This window comes from Rhinoderma darwinii, chromosome 7 (genome assembly GCF_050947455.1).
Source record: "Rhinoderma darwinii isolate aRhiDar2 chromosome 7, aRhiDar2.hap1, whole genome shotgun sequence".
NCBI classification, from domain to species: domain Eukaryota; kingdom Metazoa; phylum Chordata; class Amphibia; order Anura; family Rhinodermatidae; genus Rhinoderma; species Rhinoderma darwinii.
This window is the reverse complement of record NC_134693.1, coordinates 115,859,681-115,882,434: the sequence shown is the minus strand read 5'-3', so window position 1 is coordinate 115,882,434 and position 22,754 is coordinate 115,859,681. Positions and strand designations below refer to the sequence as shown.

Here is a 22,754-nt window from a genome sequence, read left to right as displayed (position 1 = left end):
TTATTTTTTATTTTGGATAAGTGGTTTCCCTGAGACTGGGGATGTTCCTGCTGCGTGGACCATTGGGGAATTTGTTTCTTCCTTTTTGTTCGTATGCTGGTTGTGCTGCTGCGATCTTTAAATCTAACTTAGGCCTTGTTCACATCTGCATCCTGGTTTCTGGTTTTAACGGAAACCGGGATGCAGTGCCAGATCTGTTTTGCTATGGATACCACCGGTCCCTGATGGACCCCATTGACTTAGGCCCCATGCACACGAACGTAAAAAGGCCCGTAATTACGGGCCCATAGACTTGCGGGAAGGTGCCCGGGCCGTTAAAAAATATAGAACGTCCTATTTTAGGCCGTAATTACGGCACAGGCAGGCCCATAGAAGTCTATGGGGCTCCCGTAATTACGGGTGACTACGTGTGTGTGCACCTGTAATTACGGGAGTGTTGCTAGGCGATGTCCGTAAATAGTCACTGTCCAGGGTGCTGAAAGAGTTAAACGATCGGCAGTAACTCGGCACCCTGGACAGAAACTACCGATCACAATATAGATTAACCTGTAAAAAAAAAAATGACGTTCATACTTACCCAGAACTCCCTGCTTCTCCAGTCCGGCCTCCCGGAATGACGTTTCAGCCAATGTGACCGCTGCAGCCAATCACAGGCCAATCACTGGCTGCAGCGGTCACATGGGCTGCCGCGTCACCAAGACAACGGCCGGGTAAGTATGAATTTCTTTTACTTTTTCTGCGGAAAGGGCTGTCCCTTCTCTATATCCTGCACTGATAGAGAGAAGGGGCTGCCGATTAGTGCAGTGTAATTTTGCATCGAAAACGTGCCCGTAAATACGGGTGGAATACTGGTGACACCGGATCCATATTTACGGGCACGGGTCCGTAAATACTGGTGCAATACGGATCGAATATGTGTGACCAAGGACCCGTATTTACGCCAGTATTTACGGGAGGGAAAAAATAAGTTTGTGTGCATGAGGCCTTATAATGGGTTCTGTGGTGGTGTTTGTTGATTGGACAGGAAGAATTTTTTTTTTTTCTGTCAAATCTGAAACGGAGGGCCCTGATGCAGGTGTGAACATAGCCTTATCCCAGGTACTGGATCCCTATGATCACCTAATAAACACTTTAAAGTGTAGATTCACCTTGTACTGAGGAATTGCATAAGTTCTACTGATCTGTGCCTATTATCAGTATCTACCAACTAGAAATAAGTTTGCAAGCAATTTAATGCCTTACCGTGTCGCGGCAAATCCAGAAGCAAAGGAGTTTATAGCAGGAGGTTCTTATAGTCTTGTCTATTATATAAGGCAGTCCTCATTATTAATCATGTAAATAGTGTTAGGTTTCATATCCGTAGGGAACATTGATCCCGCTCCCCCTCTGATCATTGATCGGTCTTGCTGTAACCTCTTTCCTTTCCTCTTACAGGTCGCACAGAGCATTGAAGACCATCACCAAGAAGTTATTAGTTTCTGCCGAGAAAATGGATTCCATGGCCTTGTTGCCTATGATTCGGACTACGCCCTGTGCAACATCCCTTACTACTTCAGTGCCCATGCGCTAAAGCTGAGTCGCAATGGAAAAAGTATCACAACCAGCCAGTATCTGATGCACGAGGTGGCCAAACAACTGGACCTCAATCCCAACCGATTTCCCATATTTGCTGCTCTTCTAGGTAATGCATTTGGTTCCATGTAATGTTTATACATTTATGTAATCCCCCCCCCCCTCCCGCTCCGTTTCTAAACGTGATTAGGTGAAAGGTCACATGACCGAACGACGACCTGTAACGGAGCCGCCAACTATAAAACAAAGTGTCCGGTAAGAGGATAGGTATCAATACCTTCCACCTAATTCAGATACTAAACGGAGGGGGGTGAAATTTGGCGGAGTGTGCTTTTAGTAACCTAACCGCATCACTTTTGAATGAAGGGATGGGTGGAGGTCTCGGCACACGGACACTGACGCTATCTTTTGATATTTTACAGAGGCAAATCAGGAGGGAAAGTTTTGTACACTTTCCTTTGTGCGCTCAATGACTTCTACATAGATTTTTACATAGCCTATTGCTGCTTATGGTATTTGCGGTTTAGGGTCTGTTCACACAGTGTAGTCATATCACGGGTTTATTGCTGCTCTGAATTGGCTGGAGCAGTGGTCTGCTGACAGGAAAACTCCAGTTCCGTGTTCTGCATCCTGTGGCTCTCCAGAAACCATAATCACACAGGTGCTTGGCTCTTCTAAGGGTGTATTCACACAAGCCAGTTAGGGTAAGGCCACACAGTGCGGCCACGTTGCGTTTATGTTGCGTTTTTAAACCGCAGCAAGTCATTTTTTTCAATAGAAGTCAATGGGGATGTTTTTGTTATGGACAGACTACTGCTGTTCTATTCAAATGTGTTTTCTGTGCGGTTGAACGGATCTTTATAATGTCCGACCGCATGAGGTTAATGACCGCGCTGCCAATGTTGTTGAATTGCTTGCGTTTCTGCTAACCGTTCTGCAATGTATTGTAATGAACTATAAACCGGAGGCACCTGTGTGTATAAAAAATCGCAACAGAACCGTAGCATTACAAAGACGAAAAAACGCATGCAGTTGACCGCGTGCGGTTTTCAAAAGCAACAAAACCCTTACCCTTGTGTTTTTTTAAAATTTATTTTCTGTGGTTATTGTAAAATGACAGCAGAAAAAACTGCGTGGTTACGCAAAACTGTGGCTAAAGTGCTACAGTTTTCATAATCACTGCGTATTTTTCAGAGGGATTATCTAGGATAGATCTGCGCAAAATAGATTTTTTTCTTTCATTCGCAGTATGTCAATTCTTTCACGATCACACAAGTACCCGGCTCATTAGTGCTACAGTTATAGCGAGGCCCCCCTATACACATAGCGAAAATATCTGCTGCAAATCCGCATGTGTAACAATTTGCTGCAGCCTCATCCGTCATTGAAAGAATGACTTCTGTGGTGAAAATCCGCAGCAGAAATATGGCATACTGCAGAATTTAAAATCTGTACGGCAGATCAATTTCCATGCGTAAAAATTCTGCAGAATGCAGATGAGATTTGTTCATATCTAATCTGCATGGCTTATATTGTATTCCACTGTGGATTTGCCGTTTCTAAATCTGCAGCAAATACGCAACGAATGCACATTCTGAAGATTTTTCTACCGCTAGTTTTTCAGAAGATCTGCTTGTTCCACAAACTTGTTGCTGATTTTTGCTTCAAGTTTAACCCTTTGCAATGCATAAGGTGAAATCTGCATAAAAATCTGCATGTAACACCTGCAGGTTTCGGCATGGATTTTCTGAAAAATCAGTGGCACGAAGTCTGCAGCGTGTGGTTTTACCGTACTGCAGAGCGAACAAGCCAAGCACCTTTGTGGTAGAGGTTCTTAATGAATGACTGCAAGCAGAGATCTTGAAAACCAAGAGAAATTGATACAGGAAGTATAATGAAAAATGCATAACTTTTTTTCTTTATACAAATTTATTTGCTGAAACCAGAATATCCCTTTAAACATTAAACCCATCTGTCTAAAAAAAAAAAAAAAAAAAAAAAAAATCCCTGAATCCATTGCGTTTTTTTTTTTGTTTTTTTTGGCTATGGGAACAGTGATCTTTCTTTTAAATGGCCTGAACACGTGAACAGATGGGAATGAAAGCCAAGAGGGCTCCGCTGTGTAGTATCCGGCCCGGTCTCTGATCATTATTATGTTCTAGTAGACGTTGCCATTGTACAAATAATCCAGTCCCACTGTTTCTTTTACTGTTCTCTGCACATATTCTAACCATGGAGAAGCTCTTGAAATGGTTCCATGACCCTAAATCTACGTTAATTTGACAGGAAAAAAATTCATGAACAATATGCTAATCCCGGCGTTGAGATTGACGATGTGCAGAAAAAGTGGTGGTTGAATAAAGTCATTTAGCATCACTTTTCCGTTTGGAGTCTCTGGTAAAGGAGCATCTGTGTGTAAAATGATCGTTCAGCTTTGCATGGAGAGGCCTGTTCTGTAGTCAAGGTTACCAAATCCTTCAGTGGGGCGTCAGGTGCTAATCTCCGATGGCGGCGGCCAAGCGCATTCTCTGGGCTTAGCCAGAAGTGTATCATTGTTCCTAATGCTCAGTAATTTGTCTGTGATGGAGCAGCAGTGGCTGAGGTAGTGCAACCAAGAGAAGCGCGCTCGGAGTTTCTGTACGAAACGCGTTCTGCGTTGTAGAAAATATATCCTAGAGGTTCCATCTTCTTGATGTGCTTGCAGATTACATAATACTTTGTCCCTTCGTCCTATTTCCACTCCTTCTACTAGTCTGCCTCTGTCCTAGATACAGCAGAGTTTACTGAATCATCTTCTCGAAGTCTTAAAATAATTGCACACTGATACATGGGTCCTCAGAACCATCTTAACTTGACGATGAGGAAGACTTACAAAAACAAGTGCAAAGAAAACAGGCGCGTAGCCCATGGTAACCTATCAGGGTGCTGCCTGCTCTTTTAGTCCTTGGAAGATCAGGACTTAAAGGGGTTATCCGGACATTTTTTATTGGTCTATCCTAAGGATATGCCATCAATATCACGGTGGTGGGGGTCTGACTCCTGGCACCTGATTAATTGAGTCGCGGGGTTCATCACCGCAGCCTTTTCACAGTTGACAGGCACAGTGCCATACACATCCGGAGCGGCTGTGCCTGGAGTTTCAGTTCCAGTCCCGTTCAAGTGAGTGGGACTGAACTGCAATCTCAGGCACAGACTCTACCGTTATGTACGGAACGGTGCCTGGTACACTGAAGAGGCCGCGGCAACGAATGGCGCGGGCCCTTCAGTTAGCTCATTGGTGGGGGGTCTGAACCCCCTGATTGATTGATAGATAGATATATTAATCTGATTATTAGAAAAAGGTTTTCAAATACAAAAGATAAACAAATCTGTACAGATCAGCAAAAATACATATCCATAATGGTAGCGTTAGACAAAAATACAAATAAGCAGAAGAATGTATCTGAGCTTTTGACCACATATAGGCATACAGAAGGTGGTATATAAGTTACAATGCGTAAATTAGCACAAGAGGAAACAGGCGACACAGGTGTGCTAGGTACACTGAAGTCAAGGAATAGGGGAAAAGAAAGGGGTATGTGAGGAGAAAAAAACATTTTAAAAATAAGAAATATAGAAAAAAAGAAAATTGTAAATAATATATACGTATGTACGAAGGAAAGAATGGTAGGATATAAGGAAAATGGAAATGCATCCTGATACAAGATGGAGGTCGCAACCCAAAAAACACGCCATGTGCCAGAAAACCGACTAGGTGACTTTCAGCCTAACCAGGTAGCAAAATATGAACCCGATTTTGAAGGAGGTCCATGCAAGCCAAAGAAGAACTATTCGATCAGAGTGGTCCCTATCCTCTGCCATCAAAGATTCCATTCTTTGAAGAAGATCCATCTCAAACACCCATCCTCTAATTGTGGGGATGCTCAGCGGACCTCCAGTGTCTAGGTATGACTGTTCGAGCCACAGTCAGGAAGTTTCTAAGAAGTCCCTTTTTTATGTCTGACAGGGTACCGGGAATCAAAGATAAAAGAGCAATCTAAGGTGTGGGTGCCATGGAAGATTTCTCAACTAAGGCGTAAATGTCAAATATAGCCTTCCAGAAGGTCTGCAACATCGGGCAGGACCACCAAATATGCAGCATCGTTCTGGTCTCTACCGCAACGCCAACAGATGTCGCCTCTGAATAGATCTTGTGTAAGATCTGAGAGCAGCGGTACCACAGAGTCAGTATCTTAAAATTATTTTCTTGAGCATGACATGCCATAGGCATTTTGTGAGTCATAAGAAAAATTTGATCCCAGTCTGCTGTTGACAGGCTAACCTCAAGTTCAAGCTCCAAGGCACTATTGTATGCAGGGGCTGGTCCGCTGAAGCCTCCAAGAGGAGGGTGTAAAGTGTGGAGATTACTTGGCCAGGTATGGACAATTTGAAGTTATGGATTCAAAGGTGGTGGTATTTGTCGTCAACTGAAGCCCTCCAGGTAGGGTGGAATGAAGGTAGGTTGAAAGTTGAGCACATTCAAGCAAAGAAAATGTCCTCCCAGGACAGGTCCCCTGCAGCTCAGAAAAAGAGGGAAGCCGTCCATCACCCAACATCACCAGGACATATGAGTGTGTCAGCAGGGGAAGACAAAGTCAGAAAAGCAGTATTGTTCACAGCTAGTGGAAATTCCGGATTGTAAAAGAAGCCCACGTCTACGTGATAGGCCTCTTCTAACTAAGAGTCTATCCCAGAGAGTGAGGAAATCATGGGTAAGTACTGGTAAAGTAGAAAAGGCAGGTCTGTGATCAGGCAGGATCCACGGCAAAGATCTTTGGGAGATTGCGGCAATGGTCCAATGTTCAATTCACACCCATTGTTTGTTAGGACTATTGTGAAACCAGTCCACAGTTCGCATGAGAATAGTGGCTTGATGGTATAGGGAGAGATCAGGAAGTCCAGCTCCACCTTTTAGCTTTGGACGAGACAAGGCCTTTCTATTGAGACGTGGCCTGAGAGTGCCCCAGACAAATTTCTGAAAGGCCCCTTGTAGACTCTTAAAGAACGTCCCGGGAACAAGAATAGGAATAGCCTGAAATAAAAATATGAAGCGTGGTATAATGTCCATTTTGATGGCGTTCATACGGCCAAACCAGGATAATTGGACACGATCATAAGACTGTAGGTCTTTGAGAGTACGTTGGAGTAGCAGAGGAAAATTAAGAGCATATAAATCCATCAGATCTCTGGTTATCTGAAATATTTAATAGAACTCGGTTGCCATTTTAAATGAGAAGAAAGACTTTAGGAGGTCTAGCAGATCAACCCGTAAAATTGTTTAGAGCCTCTGTTTTTGTATAATTCACTTGATCAAACTCACGGATGGGGACTGGAAAATAAATGGAGGGGTTCGTAACAAAGAGTAAGAGATCATCCTCGTATAGAGCCAGTTTATGGTGAGCCTGTCCCATCCTGATCCCAGAGATATCTGGAGAATTACGAATAGCCGTCGCTAAATGTTCCATCGTGATAACAACAAAGAGCAACAGGGATAAGGGACACCACTTGCGATCGGTAAGGAGGGAGAGAGCACACCTTTGACCCGTACTCTAGCCGTAGGTTTCTTATAGACCGGATCCTTTCCAACATTATGGGGCCAATCCTGAACTGGTCAAGGTCAGCCCATAGAAATGTCACATGGACGCGGTCAAAGGCGCTCTCTGCGTCCACTGACACTAAACGCATAGGGATTAACATTTTCCCAACATATGACATTATTAGTTTTTAGTGTTGTCTCGAGCCTCTCTTCGAAGGACAAAGCCTGCTTGATCAGAATGTATAACCCGTGGAAGGAGTGGTGCTTGCCTATTAGCAATAGCTTGCTGGCATAATGTTTAACCTCCAAATTTATCAGTGAGATCGGGCGAAAATTCGAGCATATAGAGGGATTCTCTCCAGGCTTTATGACCGTAATAGTCGCCATCAGAGTTTGTGGGGTGAAAGGGGTCGTAGTGGATACAGAGTTGAAGCACCTGGTCATAAAAGGAAGGAGCTGAGGAAGTAAAGCCTTGTAGAAGGCTGTTGGAAATCCATCCGGGCCTGGGCTTTTACCAGCTGGGAAAGACTTAATAACGGCCTTCATTTCTGATTCCAAGAAAGTCCCACTTAAGGAGGAGGTCTGTTCTGGATCTAGAACCGGTATGGCTGTGTTGGAAACGTATGTCGATTTTTCTGCTGGAGTTCAGTAGGTGATGTGTTCGCTGAGGGACCCCTAAGATTGTAGAGGGAGCGATAGTCTCTAAAGACGTTTACAATCTCTTATGGTTTATGTCTCTGTTCACTAGATATGGCTTTGATCACGGGGATAAACTATTGAAGAACTCGTGGATTGAGAGACCTAGCCAAGGTTTTACCACATTTGTTCAATTATTTGTAGGAGTAGTGGCGATCTCTAAAAGAGGCATCTGCCTGATCAAGTAGGTCCCGCAATGAGTTACTAGCTTCCATCAACTCGGCCAGTGTCTGAGAGTGTTGGGTCTGCTTATGTTTAGATTCCAAGTCTTGTATTTGAGGCAATAGACGTTTAATTGCAAAGGCCTTTTCCTTTTTCAATAGTGTTTCCTGTTGTATAAAGGTTCCACGCAAGACGCTCTTCAATGCTTCCCATTGAGCTTGGAGGGGAGTGGAGTCTGAAACATGGTGGTCAATGAATTTGGAAATGGAGCTCTTGAAAGCAACCTGATAAACCAAATCTTTTAAGAGATTCGGATTCAGTCTCTAGTGCCATTCTCTCGGCATAGTGTCCAGGTGAGTGAGGGAACGCAAGACCGGCAGGCACATGATCTGCCCAGATCATAGAGCCAAACAGAGTTTCAGGGGTCCACGACAGTTAATGATGGCTGATGAAAAACAATTCTATTCCACTGTACATGTCGTGAACTGGCGAATAAAAGGTAAAATCTCTCGCCTGGGGATTAAGGATTTGCCAGTCGTCCACCAGCTGTAAAGTAGAGAGCTTAGATTTAATAGCGAGCAGTTGGGAAGCAGCAATGGGGGACCTGCCCGAGGAGGAGTCCAGCACACAATCCATGTTTAAATTAAAATCTCTCGCAGTAATCAAAAAGCATTCAGCAAATCTAGATAGCTCAGTGAGAGAACCTCTGCACACGCGCGCCTAGTCGTGATTAGGCAGACATAAGTTAGCAATAGTAAACCGTTTCTGATACAGTTCCAATAACCGAAAACGCACCTGAGGGTCATAATGTATTGCGATGATAAAGACCGGAAGGGATTTATGGATAGCAATACTCACTCTAGATTTAGCGTCAGGGTTAGTACTATGGAACCACCGCGTAAACTATGGTTCATGGCTAAAACAAACATGATCAGCCTTAAAACGGGTCACCTGTAAGAGTAAAATGTGAACACGTTGTTTGTGCATATGATACAGAAGCTGAGCGTTTCTCTGGTGTATTAAAGCCCCGTATGTTCAATGAACAAGGTTTCAAGGACGCTATCTGGGGTGGAAAGGGGGGACGATGAAAAGAAGAAAGACTAGAAAGATAATGGAATCACCACAAACTGCATTCCAGCCCCAAAACTAAGTTCAGGGGAAAGAGTGATGGTACTGAGTGTTTGGATGAGCACACACCCTAAGTGTGGGGTCGACTAAACAATGGAAGGATATTCTTAACCAACCTCCGTTTACCCAGTAACAAATTTAGAAATCCCACAGAGCGTAAAAGTCAAAAAGAAAAGTTTCTGAAGGAGACCATTTCAATCACAGCTCCAAGAAATGAGAGATTACCAGGAGGATGAGGACAAAAAGGTCCCACTCTAAGGATACTTAGGAACCCTAACATATTTATCAACTACGAGAAAATTGTAAAAGAACATTATAGCAGCTTCAGGGAAGTCAATGTACAACCTTAGTCAACAAATGATAGGAAAAACACTGTTTATGCCGCCCACCCCAGGAGATTATCAGACCCTATAATATGCTATATTAATGAAAGGGCGGGGATCAAGGCAGAAATAATATTCAAACTACAGGACATATGCTAATTATTCGGCAACTCATTGACCATGAATAGTTGACCATGAGTCCCCAATGGCCACCTAAATTTATAAGTAGCTTTTTGATGCGTGGGTATATATGTGTGTCCCAAGGGGGAACGGCAAGGACCTACATGCCAACAGACTTAATCGTCACCCTGGTGCCCCGAATACATATACTATCCAAAGTGAGTTTTCGCCCCAAAAGAGACCAATATGTGAACCAACAATGATAGTAAACTGAACCCCAATGTGGTGATGACCATCTTACTGATACACCATATACAAAAACTGAAAAATTCTAACTGAAAACTAGAAATGCCGCTTACCTCAGGAGGATATCTGGCACAATTGATTAGTCCTAGAAGGAGGGATGGGGAACAAAGTCCTAAGAACCCAGGAAGTGAAAATGAAAATCCAAGCTCACAAAATTGAATGACTAAACTGCATCCATACACTATCAAACTGTATATAGATTATGGTATATACAAATCACATGGTAATTAGGGCCATCAATTTAGTGGACATATATATCACTCCCGGGGGAACTGGCAAAAACAAAACGGAGCAAAATCACACCACGTTTCTTAGGTAAGAAGTCAAGGGATATTGCACAGATATGACAAATAAGTTGCATACAGAAGTCGTCACAGAGGCTCTGGCGTGTATGTGAGAGATGGGGCAAAAAAGAGCCCCCCCACATAAACACCTCCCCATATAAACGTCACCTCACTTCCACTCCTCCGTGTTCATGAGCAGCAATAGAAATTGTAAGTGAACCAGCCTAAGTCCGTGGAGGGCAACTCCACATACAGCACAGGAAAGGATACCGATCAGGTCAAGATGGATCTATCATCTGGGATAATTAATGTGGAATCCCACTCCTGTGAGCAATCGGCCTCTCCCAGCAGAAGGCAGATAGGATCAGAGGAGAGAGCCCCACTGTAAAGCTAGGGATCTTTAAGGTCGACGGAAGTCGCACCCACGACACAATATGAGCAATAAATCTAAACCTTATCCGGTTGGCGTTGAATCCAATATAGCGAAATGACTAACTGGAAGGAAGGACCATGTGGAGGCAAACAATACATACCTTTAGCAATGTGAATTAATAGTTAGGAAGTTCACCCTGAAGAGAAAAACAGTCATGCGGTAAATTGAGGCTCGACTCACGTATGGCCAGCCGATGCAAAGTCAAAGATTACAGTGGTCCTATTAGTGGCAGAGGAGAGCAACTCAAATAGCATACAGGCAACGAGTGAGAGTCTTCCGGATAGGTTGAGAAGCCAAACAGAGGCAGCAGAGTATAATGAGCGTACAAATCATGGTTCCATAGAAGCAGGATTAGGGACCTGGGGTTTCCTATGTCTTGGAAGAAGTGGAGGATTACCATTCCGCTGGTTTCTTTGAGACATCCTCTGCAGTAGTGGCAGGAACAGCCAATCTGGGATTGAGATAGGTGGTAAAATCAGGGATGTATTCTGTAGAGTAGACAGAATATGTGGAGAAACCCTGACGAACTTGCAACTAGAAGGGATACCCCCCAGGGGTACAGAATATCTTTTTCTCTGAGTTTCCTCCGTTTGGCTAATGTAGTATGGGAGAGGTCCGCCAAAAGCTGTACAGGTGCTCCATCAAAGTCAAAAGTACCTTTTATTACAGGTTTGGTGCATGATATTTTCTTTGACTTGAAAAAAGTGAACTCCGCAAACCACATCACGCAGTCTAGCTAAATCTGTCCTCCGTGGACCAATGGTACGGTGAGCACTGTCAATCTCCAACAGGGAATCGGCAGCTTTATCCAGCAGTATATTAAATATACCTGTTAAAGTGGGTATAAGATGTTGGGGTCCAGTGGCTTCCGGGATGCCCTTGACTCTGATGATCCTCCTATTTCTGTTTTCGGCGTCGTCAGCCATGTCAAACTGCAATTGAATATGTGATGAGTGCTGATCTAACGAGTTGTTGTGAGTCCTGTTGTTGCTGGAGCTCTTGAGTTTTAATGTCTATAGCTTCCACATTCGCATGTAAATGAGAAATGTCCTCCTTCAGGGAGCGAATTTCTGTTTTGCATACCACTTCAAGGCGGGAAATGTAGCCCTCCATGTCCGCTTTGGTGGGGATAGCTTCCATTTGTGTTGTAAGCACCCCTATTTCTGGTGCAAACTCCACTGCTTGGGGGAGGGCAGGAGGAGACTTACCCCGTAGATGGAGAGGAGGAAAGTCCCGTGTCCACATCGGGGAAGTTCTCCCAGCAGGATGCCTAGTAGCCGACACGACGCTCCGGTCCGCCATGTTGGATTGCAGAGTCTGAGAGTCGGGAGAAGGAGTCGGTAAAATAATGTGGTATACCGCTCCTTGTACTGCTATGATCACTTCTCTCGGGTGTCCTGACTAAGAGACGTAATCTTCGCATTAGTGATGTGTAGGGCAATGAGACGCTGTTAATCGGGCTGGAAGTAGGAAGCAGGCGCTCTCACACCACGCGTCTCACCAGCGCCATAGCCAGGCCGCGCCCTGCACCCCCTAATATTGATGGCCTATCCTAAGGATAGGCCATCAATAAAAAAAATGTCCAGACAACCCCTTTAAGTCTGATTGGCCGCTTTACTTGTCTCACGTTAAGTGCAACAACCTTTTTCATTTGTGAATAAACGGCCCATACACCTGGCTTTGGGTTCAAGCGGATGAACTAGAATGGCACTACCTTAAAGGATGTAACTGAAGGAGACCCACGTGTTTATTGTGGCCTTAAGTGAAGTCATTGTAAAAGGTTTTTTTTTCTTCTTCTTAGGAAACCACATCTTACCCGATGAAGATTTAGCAGCTTTCCATTGGAGCTTACTTGGGCCAGATCATCCATTGGCTTCACTGAAAGTAGGTGAATAACCTGTGTACTATATATGTGCTTCCTCCATCCTTCTTTCTAGTCCAAAAAGAGTTCTAGAATTTGAGAGATTCACCTAAAACTATAATGTACAGAAAAAAAAAGTTTTTTTTTTTGCTAACTTATCCCTATGCTGAGATATGGCGACTTGACATTACAGGCCCAAATACGGAAACTGCACTACTGTGTGGGGATAACCCTGTACAGTTTAGTTTCACCCGAAAATATTGAATTTTTAAACTCTAAATCATTTACAAGGTCACTAACAAATAGTTTGACAAAAATATGTCCCAATATTGATGACCCCTCATTTCCCCCCTGTATGACCTCTATATGCCAGAATAGGGGATGTGGGCAGCCACATAGGGAAGGATTTATCAAAACTGGTGCAATGGAAAAGTGGAGTAGTTGCCCATAGCAACCAATCAGGTACAAGCTTTTTCAGAGGCACTTAGACGCAATCTGGTTGCTATAGGCAACTACTTCACACATTATTTTTTTTGCCAGTTTTGATAAGACTCGCCCGTTTTTCTCATTTTATGTACCCAACTATTTAACAACCTTTGATCACCTTGGCTGCCACGTTAAATGTCACACTTTTGACGTGTATGTATGTATGTATGTATATATATATATATATATATATATATATATATATATATATATATATACATATATATATATATATATATATATATATATTATACCCCCATACCTATATATTTTCTGCATGTAGATGCCCCAACACACTCATGGGGCGCCTTCATGTACCTTTTGCTTCAAACAAACCATACATAAAAATGCATAAAGTTGAAGTTGTGCAGAGTTCATACATGTCACTAGTCTACGTCCACCTGCATATATCTTCTTTATATCGCAAAACTTTGTCTGCAGTCCATAAACATTCGCATCTGTTGATAAATGGTCTGATCAGGCGAAGGGGGCAACTATATGTATAACTGCTCGTTTTCTCACCCCTTTTGTAGAAAAAAATGTTAAGACCCCCCCCCCCACCCTAAAAGCACACACATCCTCTCTTGTTGTTAAGAGTGGGTGATATGAAGAAATGTTTCTGTAAACCCCCACCCGAGTGGTCACTGGAAGGTTTTACAGCAGAGATGACCATAAGGCCCTTTTACACGGGCAGATGATGGAATAAGCGTTTGTACGCACACTCATTCCTGATCATTGCAACATGTAAACATGACCGCAATCAGCTGAAAAAAACAGCAAACTTGTATGTTGGCTGATCGCGTCCTTTATGCGGTCGGAAAAATGATCGTTTGTCGGCAGCACATCATCTCGTGTAAACAGGGCGATGCTGACAAGTGGCATACGGCATGGAGACCAGCTATCGTATTAACAATAGTTTTGTCTCCATACATGTAAATGGAGCAAAAAGTGTCGGTCGATATGTTAGTTACCAGCCACGAAATCTGGCCGTCTAAAAGCACCTTAACAGGCGATAATGTTTATTCCTGTTCTCACCAGCAGCGTCCCCCCTCCCTTACTGTGACACCGAATCAGGAAGTAAAACTTTTCATCTCGTTCCCCTACTTAGAGGCCCTGTCACCAGATTATAAGTGCCCTATCTCCTACATAATCTGATCGGCGCTGGAATGTAGATAACAGCAGTGGTTTTTATTTTGAAAAAACGATAACTTTTGAGCAAGTTATGAACAATTTTAGATTTATGCTAATGACTTTCTTAATAGACAACTGGGCGTGTTTTTACTTTTTACCAACTGGGCGTTGTACAGAGGAGTGTATGACGCCGACCAATCAGTGACCAATCAGCGATGGAACGATGAGAAGTGTATGACGCTGATCTGATTGGTCAGCGTCATACACTTCTCTTTACAACGCCCAGTTGGTAAAAAGTTAAACGCCCAGTTGTCTATTACTAATTTGCATAAATCTAAGATTGGTCATAACTTGCTCAAAATTTATCGTTTTTCAAAATAAAAACCACTGTTCTCTACATTACAGCGCCGATCAGATTATATAGGAGATAGGGCACTTTAAAGAGGCTCTGTCACCACATTATGAGGGAATCTCTCATTAGTTTAGTAATGCCCTGTCTCCTAGTTAATCTAATAGGCGCTGCCACACTGATAATCGTGAAAATTCTGTCCCAAAACATTTATTATTTTAAAAATTTTGAGCTTTTTGCTAAATATGTAAATTAACCTTTATTAGACAAATGGGTGTCATCACCAGTGATTCTCCAGAGGAGGCGCTACCGCATAGCCTCTAACCCGGTCCTATCTGCATGAAGCTGCTTCACACAGTGTGAGAGACTGAGGCTGGAGGGAAAGGGGGGGGATCACTTAAAACAGCCATATCTCAGGCTTTGGTTCTGGTGGCATATGAAAGAGGAGATTCTAATTTTTCATATGGCACCAGTTGAATACACAGTTTGGAATGGAAGCTGTATACTATATGATCACGCTGTGTTGCTGGGCAGGGAAGGGGAGAAACTGTGTGCTGATTGGACAGCGTCATACAGAAAACATTACACAGCCCAGAGTGAAAAGAGACAATCACCTCCTATTTGTCTATTCGAGCCAAATTAACATATTAAGAAAAATGCTCATAACGTTGCAAATAATAAACGCTTTTTAATATAAACCACACTAGTTATCAGCATCATAGCGTCTATTAGATTAGTTAGGAGATAAAGAATTGATAAACTGGTGACGGATCCTCTTTAAAACGAGTGCTGCACTCTAAATATTGCACCCAGAGCTATGGTGCTGGAATTTGAAAGCTAAATTTCTGGGCTTTAATATAATATTAATATCTAAGCAGTTATAGTTTTCTTTCTTTGTGTCAAGTGTTTAGTCCAGTTGTACCGCATATGTCCTTGGCAGTGAAAGGGTTAAATAACCCTTCAAAGGTTTAGGCTATGTTCACACATCGCGGTTTGTTGCAGATTTTTAAGCAGACGCTAGAAGTGGATCCAGCAATGGGGACAAGTAGAAGTTTTCCCTTTAATATTTCCCATTCCTTTTGAAACCACTTCTGGCTTTGGCTCAAAAATCTGCAACAAATCACGATGTGTGAACATAGCCTTAGACTCTGTTCTGGCGCACTGCTTCTATTTCATTAGGTTGCTATTGCCCCTGATGGGCAGAATAGTGAAATCTGCTGTACCATTCTAGCCAATATAAAAAATAAACCTGACCTTTCCTATAATATTTCAAAGAAATCCCCCAAAACAGATTGGTTTTCTCCATTGTGGATCTTCAAAAACTGAAGCCGTGGCTCATTGAACATACAGCTTGTTGATTTTTGGTCAATAGTCGGACATGTTCAAAACTGATGTTAATGCCTTCCTTTATGGTACCATTGATCAACAATGTGAATATTGATCACTTATCTATTTTACATTAAAATTACAACCTCTAACGATAACGGATCCTTTTGCTATGGCCTCTCATATGTATGGATCACCATAGGAGCTGGGGAGACGCTGTGTCCTGATTGTTTCTAGGTGGAGAACAAGACTATCGGCGCGGTACATCGCTTCTGTAATTGTTTGCTGAATGATCATGACAAATGTAATGCTTGTTTACAGGCACTTTAAATGTTTGTACAGGATGCATTTGAATTGCAATACAAAAGGCGACGGGTCTATAAACAGTGATTGCTGCTATTCATTCTTCAGGGCTTCATGTTGTCTTTTGTGACAATACAACTCAAAAATGTTGAGGGAAGGTAATGGGATTATTTGTGATGCTTGTGATTTGCCAGTGTGTGCAGACGAGTTACATCTTGTGCCTCCTGGGTTTTATTGTGAGTTTTTGTTCGAACCCTTGCTGCTTAGGTTTTAACATACATACATACATACATACATACATACTGCACATACATACAGCACATACATACATACTGCACATACATACATACATACATACATACATACTGCACATACATACATACATACAGCACGCACATACATACATACATACATACATACATACATACATACATACATACATACAGCACGCACATACATACATACATACATACATACTGCACATACATACATACAGCACATACATACATACATACATACTGCACATACATACATACATACATACATACAGCACGCACATACATACATACATACAGCACGCACATACATACATACATACATACATACATACATACATACATACAGCACGCACATACATACTGCACATACATACATACATACATACATACATACAGCACGCACATACATACATACATACATACATACATACAGCACGCACATACATACTGCACATACATACAGCACATACATACATACAGCACATACATACAGTACATACATACATACTCTTAGGGTCCATTCACATGAACGTGAATAACGTCCGTGTGCTGCGCATGGAAATCACGCCCAGCACACGGACCCATTGATTTCAATGGGGCCGTTCACACATGCGTGAGTTTAAGTCAATGGGTGCTAGAAAACCACGCACTGCACATGGATGCACATCCGTGTGCGGTGCGTGATTTGCGCATCCATTCAATAGAAAATAATAATAAAAAAATCTGTGTGCTTTGCGAGTGCATGACTAACTTGTATCGTTTACTAAGGATAGGCCATCAATATCTGATCGGTGGGGGTCTGACCAGGTCCGATGAGCTGGTTTGAGGGGCCGCAGCACGAGTACGAGTGCTGCTCCCCCCCCTTTTTTTTTACATTTTTTTTAAATATAGAATTTTATTCAGTTTTAGACACTGTAGAAATACATATGAATTAGATCACAAGATAAGCGATTATAGCAAATACTTAACGTCACAGAACACCTCTACATGCTCCCTCCTTTCTATATGTATTTAATTAAAACCCCTACCCCCCCCCCCCCTCCCACGGGACATAATTACTATTATTCTTTAATAGCAAAAAACTTTTATCAATTTATTCTAATGAGAAAATCTCCTTTTAATAGTCCTTTCGATCTCCTGAGACCTCTTTCTATTTTTCTGCATTTGCGGCACGCGTACAGGCGCTGCTTCCCCTTCTGTACTGTCACTGCTCATACTGTGAATCGCCGACACACTTGTAGCAGCCATTCACAGTATTATAGCCTTCTCCCATGCACTTAAAAAGGCTGTTCTACTGTGAACCGCCGCTACAAGTGTCAGCGAGTCACAGTACCAGTAGATAAGGAATGAAAAGGAGGTGTATGAGGGCTGTGGCCCCTTTAAAACACCTGATCGGTGGGGTTTCAGGAGTCGGCTCTCCACCGATCAGATATTGACGGCCTATTCTGATGATAGGCCATCAATTTCTGATTACTGGACAACACCTTTAACATCGTCTGTATCAATACCGTGATCTCCTGGTAGATGAGGTTTTTGGTAGCAGCATATTTCCTCCTCCCATTGAAATAAATGTGCCTGCTCGGGATGTTTGTGACGGATGTCTATAGTTATCGGTGTCTCGTCCGTAAGGACCAAAACCCCTCTTTGATCTGCTTTTACCTGGTTAAAAAAAAAAGTGTCGCTGACCATGTTCTTGTTAATATTCTGATGTACAAACTGGAGTTTAATCCTTTTCATTTTTCCTGTTTAGGTTCGTGCTCACCAGCTTGTGTTACCCCCCTGTGATGTTGTAATCAAAGCGGTTGCTGACTATGTCCGTAATATTAAGGATACAAATGATTTGGACTCTATCTCTGCTGATGTTTTCCAGCATTCACAGGTAAGGGACATGTCTAGAGAAATTACTTTTCAGGCCTGGCACATTAAACCTCTGCATGCGCCTAAGAAAAAGTGGGTGCTCCAAATCTGTTTGGCAAATTCTAGTTTTTCAAGGAGTACTTTGGCTATGGCATCATTGACATAAAAAAATATTAATATTTATTATTACTTATGGCCATGGTTACCTGGAGTTAAAAGAAAGTTGCACTAAGTTTCAGGCTGCAGTAGTCATTCCTTCATTCATTTTCAGACCCTCTGATATGCAGTTGGCAACCTGCCCCTAGTTTCAGACTTTTCTCATGTGGACGTGTCCCTCCCAGTAATATATGCTGTAAGGTCTGGAGTTCAGGATGCTACACTAAGATACTGACCGCTTGTGTGATTTATTTATTTTTGCCTCCTTGCTGCTTTGTCTAGAGGCCCTTTGACATGGGCCAAAGGCTTGTCCATCGGCTGTTTGGATGTTTTATGCGGCCAAAAAAACATTGCTTGTCCGCAGCACATCTCTCTGTGTAGACAGGGGACGTGCTGCCAACAAGATGTAAATTGTATGAGGACGGACGATCGTACAAACTATTAATTGCCCCCATAAATTCCGACCGTTGCTCCATGTAAGTAGAGCTAAACGAGCACCGAATCGACATGGCGCTTGTTACTGGCCAGGAGATTTGAAATCACCATAATCCTAAAGGAATGGAGGGGGAGAGCAGAGAGAACCGACACAGCCAGGAGCAGTGTGCTGTTGGATCTATGTCAGAATAGACAGCACAAACAGCTGTGTACAGGAGTTACACACTCTACAAGAGCAAAATAGTCTTTATTAAAAATGTTATATTTTAGAAAGTTGCTTAAGTTTATGAACAATAAAAACAACAATGGCGGGTGCAACGGTGTCCATAGCCTTTTAAAGGATAACTGAACATTTAAACAACTTTTGGCACGTCAGTGTCTTGTTGCAGGCAATTGCCAGCCATGGTTGTGTTTAGATAGAGAGATAGATATATAGAGATGTAGAGGTAGATCGGTAGAGGTAGATCGGTAGAGGTAGATATATAATCTCTATCTCTGTGGTGGACATTGGAGGCAGGACTAGATGACTTCATGTCAGTGGGCTGTAATGATTGGGGTGGATTACTTATGTATGGTTTTTTTTCTAGTCAAGAACAGATGACAAAGTTTCCCGGTTCAAGAGAGCAGTCGCTTACTACAGAGCCACCAACAAGCACCTGCCATACCCTGCCGCTCCTTACCCTGGTCAGTCTGATCAATGATTTCTGTTTACTGCTCTGTAGCTGGTCTTCATGCCTATGAATTCTGAATGGTTATAACGTCTGACATTAAGGACGGTTTCCTGTCCTTCAGAGATTGTGTGACAAGCAAACGCTAATAATTGTATTGTTTAGAAGCAATACCTCTACCTGATGCATGATTAATAGATTAGTCAGTTTGCGAATGTATCCACAGGTCGAAATATTTTCCATTAAGGTGTTTATAAATCTTCATCAAATGAGGACCAGCTGGTGATTGGCAGATCGATGTAGCTAAGACTCCTGTTGATAAGCTGTTGTTGCCAGAGGGAAGTTGCGGGTATCTGCAATGTAGTATTACATGATATCTATTGTCACGCTGAGCCCACCAGAGCCAGTCTCTGCAAAAGCTCTCTGCCCTAGCCAATATGGGGGCTTCCTGAGGGAGGAACCAGACGTCCGTATTCTATAATAGGGCACATGAACATGCATTGTTTTATCGCGGCAACATCTAATAGTATATATTGACTTAGTCATTGTAGCACGGGGGTAAAGAAAGGCCCCATTACACCGGCTCGTTGATCGGTGCTTGTTTTCTCCTGTCACAAGGAGCTATGTACAGGGACGAGCGGTCGTTGCTCCGATCACTCGTCCCCATACATTATCATTTCAGCAGCGCGTCTCCCTGTTTACACATGAGATGTGCTGCCGACAACGATATTGTTTTAAAAAACAGAAATATTACGATTTCAGCAGATGACCGAGCTGATCTATGACCGAGCTGATCTATGACCGAGCTGATCTATGACCGAGCTGATCTATGACCGAGCTGATCTATGACCGAGCTGATCTATGACCGAGCTGATCTATGACCGAGCTGATCTATGACCGAGCTGATCTATGAACGCGCTGATCTATGAACGCTTGTCTGCCTGATAATTGCCCAGTGTAAAATCCCCTTAACTCTTCTTTGGAGCAGTCACAGTCCATCCAGTAAGGCCTACTAGAAGACGACTAAGTTGAGTTACTTTAGAGTTGCATGTCGGGCGATTTCATAGGAAAATTGTCAAGTTGCACTTTACGACATGGAGACGCACAGACGTTGTTTTATGGTGGGACTTACAATAATGAAGATTGAGGACTTTTCCTATTGACATCTGTTGGTTTGTGACTCGAGCATGAAAAAATTGCACGACTTGATTCGTACAATTGACTTCATAGTCTAGTCCTGGTTTAAAGCACATCCAAAAGGTGAAAACCCGACCTCTGATAAGACAACAGCTGAGAATTTTAAAGCACAATTCTGTCTTCTCTTATTAATCCCATTTAAAATGCATTCTAAAAGTGGAGTGAGACGGATAAAATATTCTGGAACAATAGACATTTTAGGTCTTATGAAGCTCACATTTTATTTGTATTTATACATAAATGACCAATTAATAAAAGCGATTCCTCCTCGCTTACTGCAGGTTGAATTTTTAAAATAAGCATGGCAGCATTACTGTATAATAAAGGCTTTAGCCTAAGCAAAATGAAGACTAGGCAAGTGTATATATATATATATCTGTGTGTAAGTCGTGGTACGGTTTATTTATGGGGTGTTTTTACTCTTTATACAGGCAGACCAAATAGAGGCCCTGGTATGATGCAGGTATGTCCGTCTTTTTATTTGGTTCCTTCAAAATTGCACTAGGCCATTTGGTGTATTTTTTTTTTAATTCTAATTGGGAATAAAAAAAAACACCAAATGGTTAAAGAGGATCGGTCACCTCTGCTGACATGTCTATTTTAGTAAATACTTGCATTCCCCGTGAAATAAAAATTCCGTAACATTATCTTAGAACTCTGTGTTGTGCCTCTGTTATTCCTCCTAGAAATGTATGAATAAATTGACAACTGGTTGTTACTATTTCTCCTTGTCATGGGGGCGGGTCCCTACAGTCTTACTCTGTCACCACTAATTGGACGATGTCCAATTGTGTAGCTACACACCCCCAACTGATAACACTGCTGTCAATTCATTCATAAATTTCTAGGTGGAATAACGGAGGACAGGCACAACGTAGAGTTCTAAGAACAGGTGCTCCAGAATGGGGAATACAATTATTTACTGAAACAGACATGTCAGGAGAGGTGACAGGTCCTCTTTTACATAGTAAGTGTATATATTTGGCAATCATCAGAATTTCCTGAATATACCTGGTAAATATAATTGGACTGATAGTTGCCCCATTTTTCCCATTGACTAATGGAGTGTACCAGTGGTCAGACTCTCGCTTATCCGACTGTTATGGCATATCTAGTCTATATTGGTGCACATCTGTAGCGTTTCAGCGAATAACAAATTAACCGTTTATGAAATGGAGCTTTAACTCCCGCAATGGAGACCAGGCAAGCTAAGCATGTCTCTGTCAGAGATGGGGGGGGGGGGAGGTCTGGGGGTCTGGGTTGAGCTGAATAGCTGTTCACTTACCAGGCATTGAGTTAAAGAGGCTCTGTCACCAGATTTTGCAACCCCTATCTGTTATTGCAGCAGATCGGCGCTGCAATGTAGATTACAGTAACGTTTTTATTTTTAAAAAACGAGCATTTTTGGCCAAGTTATGACCATTTTTGTATTTATGCAAATGAGGCTTGCAAAAGTCCAACTGGGCGTGTTGAAAAGTAAAAGTACAACTGGGCGTGTATTATGTGCGTACATCGGGGCGTGTTTACTACTTTTACTAGCTGGGCTTTCTGACGAGAAGTATCATCCACTTCTCTTCAGAACGCCCAGCTTCTGGCAGTGCAGACACAGCGTGTTCTCCAGAGATCACGCTGTGACGTCACTTCCCCAGGTCCTGCATCGTGTCAGACGAGCGAGGACACATCGGCACCAGAGGCTACAGATGATTCTGCAGCAGCATCGGTGTTTGCAGGTAAGTTGATGTAGCTACTTACCTGCAAACGCTGATGCAGAATCAACTGTAGCCTCTGGTGCCGATGTGGCCGACACGATGCAGGACCTGTGAGTGACGTCACAGATCTGCACTGCCAGAAGCTGGGCGTTCTGAAGAGTAGTGGATGATAATTCTCATCAGAACGCTCAGCTCGTAAAAGTAGTAAACACGCCCCGATGTACGCACATAATACACGCCCAGTTGTACTTTTACTTTTCAACACGCCCAGTTGGACTTTTGCAAGCCTCATTTGCATAAATACAAAAATGGCCATAACTTGGCCAAAAATGCTCGTTTTTTAAAAATAAAAACGTTACTGTAATCTACATTGCAGCGCCGATCTGCTGTAATAGCAGA

At 42.7% G+C, this 22,754-nt stretch overlaps 1 protein-coding gene across 1 annotated transcript in view; it reads left to right on the top strand.

Annotated features, from left to right (window-relative positions):
• The window catches only part of FAM120A (family with sequence similarity 120 member A), a 77,126-nt gene that overhangs the window by 21,753 nt on the left and 32,619 nt on the right, over positions 1–22,754 (top strand). Inside the window, exons 2-6 of the mRNA XM_075833864.1 lie at positions 1,435–1,681; positions 12,401–12,483; positions 18,084–18,212; positions 19,369–19,465; positions 21,078–21,109. Coding sequence (XP_075689979.1) covers positions 1,435–1,681; positions 12,401–12,483; positions 18,084–18,212; positions 19,369–19,465; positions 21,078–21,109 — 588 coding nt within the window. The remainder of the gene's footprint in view (positions 1–1,434; positions 1,682–12,400; positions 12,484–18,083; positions 18,213–19,368; positions 19,466–21,077; positions 21,110–22,754) is intronic.